The 10,017-nt window shown below is 54.9% G+C and overlaps 1 protein-coding gene across 1 annotated transcript; it reads right to left on the reverse strand.

Annotated features, from left to right (window-relative positions):
* LOC123456624 (tubulin alpha-1B chain-like) lies at positions 1-9,723 on the reverse strand. The gene is made up of 4 exons (XM_045140184.1): positions 9,703-9,723; positions 1,955-2,174; positions 1,661-1,809; positions 1-978 (listed from the first exon to the last, which is right to left on the reverse strand). The coding sequence occupies exons 1-4, from the start codon at positions 9,721-9,723 to the stop codon at positions 1-3; spliced, it is 1,368 nt and encodes a 455-aa protein (XP_044996119.1).
* Between the last annotated feature and the right edge of the window lie 294 nt (positions 9,724-10,017).

The raw sequence follows: 10,017 nt of genomic DNA on the forward strand, positions 1-10,017 counted from the left end.
TTAGTATTCGTCCTCTTCCTCGGCCTCTCCCTCAGCAGAGTCCATACCAACCTCCTCGTAGTCTTTCTCTAGTGCTGCCAGGTCCTCTCGGGCCTCAGTGAACTCTCCTTCCTCCATGCCCTCCCCCACATACCAGTGGACGAAGGCGCGCTTGGCAAACATCAGGTCGAATTTGTGGTTCAGGCGAGACCAGGCCTCCGCGATAGCCGTGGTATTGCTCAGCAGGCAGACGGCACGCTGCACCTGGGCCAGGTCTCCACCAGGTACCACGGTAGGAGGCTGGTAGTTAATGCCCACCTTGAAGCCCGTGGGACACCAGTCTACGAACTGGATGCTCCTTTTGGACTTGATCGATGCGATGGCGGCGTTGACATCTTTGGGCACCACGTCACCGCGGTAGAGCAGGCAGCAGGCCATGTACTTGCCTCTGCGAGGGTCGCACTTCACCATCTGGTTGGCAGGGTCAAAGCAGGCGTTGGTGATCTCTGCCACCGACAGCTGCTCGTGGTAGGCCTTCTCTGCAGAGATGACCGGCGCGTAGGTGGCCACCGGGAAGTGGATGCGCGGGTAGGGCACCAGGTTGGTCTGGAACTCGGTCAGGTCCACGTTCAGGGCCCCGTCAAACCTGAGCGAGGCTGTGATGGAGGACACGATCTGGCTGATGAGACGGTTAAGGTTGGTGTAGGTGGGGCGTTCGATGTCGAGGTTTCTACGGCAAATGTCGTAGATGGCCTCGTTGTCTACCATGAAGGCACAGTCGGAGTGCTCCAGGGTGCTGTGTGTGGTCAGGATGGAGTTGTAAGGCTCCACCACGGCGGTGGAGACCTGGGGGGCAGGGTACACGGAGAACTCCAGCTTGGACTTCTTGCCATAGTCCACGGAAAGACGCTCCATCAGCAGCGAGGTGAAGCCTGAGCCAGTTCCTCCACCAAAGCTTCGGAAGATCAGGAAGCCCTGCAGACCCGAGCACTGGTCAGCCTGGGGAGGAAGGTAGCACGCAGCCTTTTAATGCCAGGATAGGGTGTTCTACTACCTAGCACTACTTTGGGCTTCTTCACATCACGAGCAGTGTCCCAACTGATGCTTGCATGATGAGCTCTGCAATCGACCCATCACGGGTTGACCCACATCCTAGGGACCCTCTTTGGCAGAGAATCCAGCAGCAGCAGCAGCCTAGTCCACACACTGCCAGGACCTGAAGAAAGAATGACTGAATGCTGGGCTAGAGAGAGATGGCTTAGTGAATAGGGCGCTTGCCTGCGAAGGCTAAGGAGACCTAGGTTCCACTCCCCAGAACCCACGCAGGTCAGGTGCACAGGGTGACACAGGGGTCTGCAGTTACTTTGTGGCGCCTGGAGGCACTAGCGCACCCATTCTCCATTTGCCTATTTCTCTCAACAAATAAGGTATGAGAAGAAGGCATGCTGGTAGGAGACACAGACACACACACACACACACACCGCACCAGGGCCACTTGCCACTAGAATGACATCAGATATATGTGCCACGTTGCACATCTGGCTTGACATGGGTACTGGGGAATTGATCCTATGCTCCCAGGCTTTGCAAGAAAGCCTCTTCTTTAACCACTGAGCAATCTCACTAGCCCCCTGCCCCCCGTGGAGTTTATTTTAAGTATCTCTTTATAGATAGGATTTACCAGCTTGCGGATTCGGTCTAGGACAGGGTCAATGATCTCCTTGCCAATGGTATAGTGCCCCCGGGCATAGTTGTTGGCAGCATCTTCCTTGCCAGTGATGAGCTGCTCAGGGTGGAAGAGCTGGCGGTAGGTGCCTGTTCGAATTTCATCTGGACAAGGGGAAAGAAACCAGCCACTCATTACTAACGACTCCCACAAGCCTGTCACCCTGCGGGGTCTCAGGGGGAGACACAGCAGCTAGGCTATGCGACCAGTGACCAAGGCCGCAGCAGAGCTAGCTCTTGCCCAGCTCACCGATGACTGTGGGTTCCAGATCCACAAACACTGCCCGCGGGGAGCGCCTGCCAGAGCTGGTCTCGCTGAAGAAGGTGCTGAAGGAGTCATCTTCCCACGTGCTCTTGTCTGGCAGCAGCTGCCCATCGGGCTGGATGCCGTGCTCCTGGCAGTAGAGCTCCCAGCAAGAGTTTCCAATCTGCACTCCGGCCTGGCCAATGTGAATCGAGATGCACTCGCGCTGTATGAAGAAGAGCCACAATCAAACTAGCCTATGAGCAACTAGGGAACAGAAAATGGTCCTCATGGAGTCTTTGGAAACATTGTCTTTAGGGTGGATTTATTTCTGATGGTGGCGGTTGTTTTTGTAACGGAGGGTTTCACTCTAGCCCAGGCAAACCTGGAATTCACTGTATAGTCTCAGGGGGCCTTGAACTCATGGCGATCCACCTACCTCCCAACTGCTGGGATGAAAGGTGTGCGCCAACATGCCTGGCTGGAATCTTTTATTGATTTGTTTATTACATGTTGTTTATTTGAGAGAGACAAAGAGGCAGACAGAATGAGCACTCCAGGGCCTCTAGCCACTGCAAAACGAACTCCAGACACAAGCGCCACTTTGTGCACCCTGAGGAATCAAACCTGGGTCGTTCTTTTGCTTTGCAGGCAAGCACCTTAATGCTAAGCCATCTCTACAGCCCAGGTAATGTTAATGTTAACAAATTTCCTTGGAAAGGAGCAGGGGTTGTAGTTCAGTGATCGGGCATTTGCCAAGCCCTAACATCTCCTCTCTCCCTGCCTCCCTCCCTCCCTCCCTCTCTCTCTCTCTCTCCCTGCCTCCCTCCCTCCCTCTCTCTCTCTCTCTCCCTGCCTCCCTCCCTCCCTCTCTCTCTCTCTCTCCCTGCCTCCCTCCCTCCCTGTCTCTCTCTCTCTCTCTCCCTGCCTCCCTCCCTCCCAGTCTCTCTCTCTCTCTCTCCCTGCCTCCCTCCCTCCCAGTCTCTCTCTCTCTCTCTCCCTGCCTCCCTCCCTCCCACTCTCTCTCTCTCTCTCTCCCTGCCTCCCTCCCTCCCAGTCTCTCTCTCTCTCTCTCCCTGCCTCCCTCCCTCCCAGTCTCTCTCTCTCTCTCTCCCTGCCTCCCTCCCTCCCAGTCTCTCTCTCTCTCTCTCCCTGCCTCCCTCCCTCCCAGTCTCTCTCTCTCTCTCTCCCTGCCTCCCTCCCTCCCAGTCTCTCTCTCTCTCTCTCCCTGCCTCCCTCCCTCCCAGTCTCTCTCTCTCTCTCTCTCTCTCCCTGCCTCCCTCCCTCCCTCCCTCTCTCTCTCTCTCCCTGCCTCCCTCCCTCCCTCCCTCTCTCTCTCTCTCCCTGCCTCCCTCCCTCCCTCCCTCTCTCTCTCTCTCCCTGCCTCCCTCCCTCCCTGTCTCTCTCTCTCTCTCTCCCTGCCTCCCTCCCTGTCTCTCTCTCTCTCTCTCTCTCTCCCTGCCTCCCACCCTCCCAGTCTCTCTCTCTCTCTCTCTCCCTGCCTCCCTCCCTCCCAGTCTCTCTCTCTCTCTCTCCCTGCCTCCCTCCCTCCCAGTCTCTCTCTCTCTCTCTCTCTCCCTGCCTCCCTCCCTCCCAGTCTCTCTCTCTCTCTCTCCCTGCCTCCCTCCCTCCCAGTCTCTCTCTCTCTCTCTCTCCCTGCCTCCCTCCCTCCCAGTCTCTCTCTCTCTCTCTCTCCCTGCCTCCCTCCCTCCCTCTCTCTCTCTCTCTCTCTCCCTGCCTCCCTCCCTCCCTCTCTCTCTCTCTCTCTCCCTGCCTCCCTCCCTCCCTCCCTCTCTCTCTCTCTCTCCCTGCCTCCCTCCCTCCCTCCCTCTCTCTCTCTCTCCCTGCCTCCCTCCCTCCCTCCCTCTCTCTCTCTCTCCCTGCCTCCCTCCCTCCCTCCCTCTCTCTCTCTCTCCCTGCCTCCCTCCCTCCCTCCCTCTCTCTCTCTCTCCCTGCCTCCCTCCCTCCCTCACTCTCTCTCTCTCTCCCTGCCTCCCTCCCTCCCTCCCTCTCTCTCTCTCTCCCTGCCTCCCTCCCTCCCTCCCTCTCTCTCTCTCTCCCTGCCTCCCTCCCTCCCTCCCTCTCTCTCTCTCTCCCTGCCTCCCTCCCTCCCTCCCTCTCTCTCTCTCTCCCTGCCTCCCTCCCTCCCTCCCTCTCTCTCTCTCTCCCTGCCTCCCTCCCTCCCTCCCTCTCTCTCTCTCTCCCTGCCTCCCTCCCTCCCTCCCTCTCTCTCTCTCTCCCTGCCTCCCTCCCTCCCTCTCTCTCTCTCTCTCTCTCTCCCTGCCTCCCTCCCTCCCTCTCTCTCTCTCTCTCTCTCTCCCTGCCTCCCTCCCTCCCTCTCTCTCTCTCTCTCTCTCTCTCCCTGCCTCCCTCCCTCCCTCTCTCTCTCTCTCTCTCTCTCCCTGCCTCCCTCCCTCCCTCTCTCTCTCTCTCTCTCTCCCTGCCTCCCTCCCTCCCTCTCCCTCTCTCCCTCTCCCTGCCTCCCTCCCTCCCTCTCCCTCTCTCCCTCTCCCTGCCTCCCTCCCTCCCTCTCCCTCTCCCTGCCTCCCTCCCTCCCTCTCCCTCTCCCTCACCCTGCCTCCCTCCCTCCCTCTCCCTCTCCCTGCCTCCCTCCCTCCCTCTCCCTCTCTCTCTCCCTGCCTCCCTCCCTCTCTCTCTCCCTCTCCCTCTCCCTGCCTCCCTCCCTCCCTCTCCCTCTCCCTCTCCCTGCCTCCCTCCCTCCCTCTCCCTCTCCCTCTCCCTGCCTCCCTCCCTCCCTCCCTCTCTCTCTCTCTCCCTGCCTCCCTCCCTCCCTCCCTCTCTCTCTCTCTCCCTGCCTCCCTCCCTCCCTCCCTCTCTCTCTCTCTCCCTGCCTCCCTCCCTCCCTCTCTCTCTCTCTCTCTCTCTCCCTGCCTCCCTCCCTCCCTCTCTCTCTCTCTCTCTCTCTCCCTGCCTCCCTCCCTCCCTCTCTCTCTCTCTCTCTCTCTCCCTGCCTCCCTCCCTCCCTCTCTCTCTCTCTCTCTCTCTCCCTGCCTCCCTCCCTCCCTCTCTCTCTCTCTCTCTCTCCCTGCCTCCCTCCCTCCCTCTCCCTCTCTCCCTCTCCCTGCCTCCCTCCCTCCCTCTCCCTCTCTCCCTCTCCCTGCCTCCCTCCCTCCCTCTCCCTCTCCCTGCCTCCCTCCCTCCCTCTCCCTCTCCCTCACCCTGCCTCCCTCCCTCCCTCTCCCTCTCCCTGCCTCCCTCCCTCCCTCTCCCTCTCCCTCTCCCTGCCTCCCTCCCTCCCTCTCCCTCTCCCTCTCCCTGCCTCCCTCCCTCCCTCTCTCTCTCTCTCTCTCTCTCTCCCTGCCTCCCTCCCTCCCTCTCTCTCTCTCTCTCTCTCCCTGCCTCCCTCCCTCCCTCTCTCTCTCTCTCTCTCTCCCTGCCTCCCTCCCTCCCTCTCTCTCTCTCTCTCTCTCTCTCCCTGCCTCCCTCCCTCCCTCTCTCTCTCTCTCTCTCTCTCTCCCTGCCTCCCTCCCTCCCTCTCTCTCTCTCTCTCTCTCTCTCTCTCTCCCTGCCTCCCTCCCTCCCTCTCTCTCTCTCTCTCTCTCTCTCTCCCTGCCTCCCTCCCTCCCTCTCTCTCTCTCTCTCTCTCTCTCCCTGCCTCCCTCCCTCCCTCTCTCTCTCTCTCTCTCTCCCTGCCTCCCTCCCTCCCTCTCTCTCTCTCTCCCTGCCTCCCTCCCTCCCTCTCTCTCTCCCTCTCCCTGCCTCCCTCCCTCCCTCTCTCTCTCCCTGCCTCCCTCCCTCTCTCCTTATCCCTCTCTACCCCCTACACACACACACACACACACACACACACACACACACACACACACACACACACACGAAGACAGCTTGCACGAGGAGGTAACTGGAGACACACCTGCAGCCTCCACTTCCTGCCCTGGCTTCACAGCAAGGACAATTGAGGGCAGGAAGTTGATGCTGGCATCTGGCTGCAGAAGAAAAGGGAAGAATGGAGAAGGGGATGGTGAGAAAAAGACCTTTGGGGATTAAAGCCACAAGTCTGAGAGTTTAAGCTCTTAATGCTCTAGCTAAGGGCTGGCGAGATGGCTCAGCCATTAAGGCACTTACCTGGAAAACCAAAGGACCCAGGTTCAATTCCCCGTGACCCAGGTAAGCTAGATGCACAAGGTGGTGCATGTGTCTGGAGTTTGTTTGCAGTGGCTGATAGAGCTAGCATGCCCATTCATTCTCATTCGTTCTGTCTCTGTCTCTGTCTCTCTCTCAAATAAATAAAGCAGTATCTTTGAAAAGCTCTGCTAAATGGAGGGTAACCTGGTATCTCATCATCCCTCCCAGAGATGGAGAATCTGCAAACCTTTGAGTCAGATCCACACCACTCTCCAGCCACCTATGCCTCATTTATCCCAGCCCCTCGCCTCACCTTTTAGCTCCTTTCAATGCTTGGTGTGAGCCCCACCCTCTCAAACTTGAGGGCCCCAGTTCCCCTGCAGCTCCTTTCCCCACTTTCCCAGATGTGGCTCACCCACCATGGTGGCTTCAGGTATGAAGGGGCAGAAGAAGATCCACGTGCAGACAGCTTAGCGAAGCAGTGAGGCCTCAGAGCCCAAGAAGCCCCTTAAGTAGCCCCTGAGGATGGGCGGGCCAGCACAGGTGTCTCCTGTGTCCACCACCCTTCCCCAGCCAGGGGCAGCCAATTGCCTCTGGCCTTGTAGAGCAGGGACTGGAGCTTCCTCTGCAATCTGAGGGTCAGGTGGCCACACCTGGGGCCTTGGAGTGGACGCACTTGCAGGCCACACACCAGGGATGCAGGCTGGCAGGCTGTATGTAGGACTAGGCTGTGTGGTTAGGCTGTAGCTAGAGCAACGACACAGACAAAGGATCTGGATCCCTTGCCTGCATGTGAACAAAACGTCTGACTCAAAATATGCCTACGTTTTTAAAGATGAAGCTTCTGGTGACTGGGGAGATGGCTCAGCAGTTAGATACCTGCCTGCAAAGTTAATAGACCTTGGACCTATTCCCCAGTACCCATGTAATCCAGATGCATAGGCTGGCGCATGAGTCTGGAGGTCGCTCTCAGTGGCTAGAGGCTCTGGCATGCTGAGGTTATTTCTTAAAGTACTGGTCAGAATTACATGTCAGGAAGAAATGTCTGATAAAAATGGATAAACGTTTAAAACATGACGGTAATCTGCTGTACAGTAGTCTCACAGAGAGGTTAAGGCAGGCTGTAGCATGCCTTTTTCCTCCAGGCATAACATGATGCCATCCTGAAGTAGCAGAAAATGAATGCCTTCTTGGCCCAGCAGGCATGGTACACTAATGGAGCACAACAATCCAGGGATAGTCATGGCTGGGGTGATGGGAATAGGAGTAGAGGGAAGGGTCACAGGACTCTTTGCCGGGGGTCTAGTCCCCTCCCCTTCCTGCGTCCTTAGTTGCAGATGATCTTGGGAGAAGCTAGAGTGCATAAGTAAGGAAGGCTTGCATGGAAAGGGGCCTTTGCAATGCAGCTTACATGATGTGGTGGGACACTGGGGCGATGGAACCACTTAGGGTTTACCCATGCTCCTGAAAGTAATTCCTCACTCACGATCTGTGAGTAACCCCAGTAAACTCACTGCCTGGCCAGGTTGGACTTTGGTAGAATTGTCAGCAGAAAGAGGACTAAGATGTGGCACCAACCTGTCACCCTCAGCAGCCCAAGGAGTTCCACGAATAGTTTTTATGATACTTTATTTTTATTTATTTATTTGACACATAAAGAGAGAGAGAAAGGGGGGGTGGGCACACATGGGCTGCCCACCTCTGCAAAGGAACTCCAGACGCGTGCGCCCCCTTGTGCATCTGGCTAACGTGGGACCTGGGGAACCGAGCCTCGAACCGGGGTCCTTAGGCTTCACAGGCAAGTGCTTAACCGCTAAGCCATCTCTCCAGCCCCCTCCTTCCCTTCTTAATTATCATAAAAGGAGATTGGAAGTCATTAGCTAGCCTGAACAGGAAGAATGAGTGAGTGTTAGGGACTCACTCTGCTGAACTCCACAATGCTGTCTGCCTGGGATGAAAGCCACCTGTAGAGAGTGCCTCTCTCCTGGCTCCTCCACAGAGCATCAGTGCTTTCTCCAAGAGAAGGAATTGCTCCAGGAGCCTCTGTGTCTCCCCAAGGTACATTATGAAATCGCTGACTTTGCTGGGTTTTCGGTGTATCGTTATGGCTGAGGAATACTGAATAATGATCATTTATTTCTCTTCTTTAGTATCTCAAAGGGCAGGTGGGTATTGCATTTCCTTCTTTTCTTTACGTATTGTATGTATTTGTTTACATGAAAGAGTGGTATATACATATAGATAGAAGTAGAGAGAGAGAGAGAGAGAGAGGTAGAGAGAGAGGTAGAGTGAGAGAGAGAAAGGGACAGAGAGAGAGAGAATGGGTGGACTAGGGCCCCCAGCCATTGCAAACAAACTCCATATTCATGTACTACCTTGTGCATCTGGCTTATGTGGGTCCTGGGGAATTGAACCTTGATCCTTTGCCTTTGCAGGCAAGTGCCTTAACCACTCAAACATCTCTCCAGCCCATCCAGCCCAGGGATTTTTCTTTTTCTTTAATTATTTATTTATTTTTGGTTTTTCGAGGGAGGGTCTTGCTCTGTAGTACCAGCTGACCTGGAATTCACTAGGTAGTCTCAGGGTGGCCTTAAACTCAAAGTGATCCTCCTACCTCTGCCTCCCAAATGCTGGGATTAAAGGCATGTGCCACCATGCCCGGCCCAGCAGGTTTTCCTTTTAGAGCTCAGATGACATGGCAGGTTTCACAGAACTGAACAAGGCCATGAAATCTAATCCAGTGGCATCTTTATGCATGAAGATTAAAGAATCATGATCATGTATTTCTTTTCTTCTCTTCTTTTGGGGGCAGTGTGTGGGGGGGTGTTTGAGGTAGGATTTTGCTCTAGCCCAGGCTGACCTGGAATTCACAATGTAGTCCCCGGGTACCCTTGAACTTCAGCAATCCTCCTAACGTCTGTCTGCCTCCCAAGTGCTGGGATTCCCGCCCAGCTCCTCTCTTATTATTTAGTCTCCCAAAGGGCAGCTTGGCATTGCTTTTCTATTACTACCTGCAAGGATCTATTTGCATGTATGACATATGTAGAAATGCACTTTATATTAAAAAAAAAAGCACAAAGTAGTGGTTATCTGTGACACAGACAGGATTATACACTGATGGGACTTTTAAAACTATTTTATTTACTTCTTATTTATTTGAGAGGCAGAGAAAGAGGCAGATGTAGAGAGACAATAGGCATGCCAGGGCCTCCAGCCACTGAAAACCAACCCAAGATGCATGTGCAACCTTGTGCATCTGGCTTTCTTGGGTACCAGGACATTGAACTTGGGTCTTCAGGATTCTCAGGCAAGTGATTAACCACTAAAACATTTCTTCAGACCATTTGAATTTATTTTTATCAGAGCATCAGAGAAAGAGAGAGAGAGAGAGAGAGAGAGAGAGAGAGAGAGAGAGAGAGAGAGAGCTAGCTAGACAGAGGAACAGAGAGAATTGGTGCACCAGGGCCTACATCTACTGAAATTGAATTCCAGATGCATGTGCCATCTAGTGCACATGTGCAACCTTGAGCAGCTGCAGCCCATTTTTTTTTTAATTAGCTATGGACATCTTTAGTAATCTTTTGTAATCAACACATGTTGGTTCCATCATTTCCATCATCCCTGGCCCTTTTCCAAAGATTCCCTCCTCACTGGGGATGCAGGGCAACCCCATGTGGATTGTGGGTCATGCATTGTGGGGGCAGCAGTCAGTTATGGAGGAAAGGCAATATCTCTGTGCATAATGTCCCAATTTGTGGCTCCACCAATCCTTCTGCCCCCTCATCAGCAAAATTCCCTGACCCATGTTGAGTACAATTTAAGTCTACTTCACTGATGGGTTCTTAGGAGCTTCTGGATCTCGGCTTTGGTAGTTGTTGAGTGTCCTCAGTGTCTGTCTCCTTCACCCTTGTGCTGATATCATGTTCACCGAGAAAGCAGCACTATTTCTCATTTCCTCAGTTCCTCTGTGGTTTCAGCTGTGT

Source organism: Jaculus jaculus, chromosome X, assembly GCF_020740685.1.
Source record: "Jaculus jaculus isolate mJacJac1 chromosome X, mJacJac1.mat.Y.cur, whole genome shotgun sequence".
Classification (NCBI taxonomy): Eukaryota; Metazoa; Chordata; class Mammalia; order Rodentia; family Dipodidae; genus Jaculus; species Jaculus jaculus.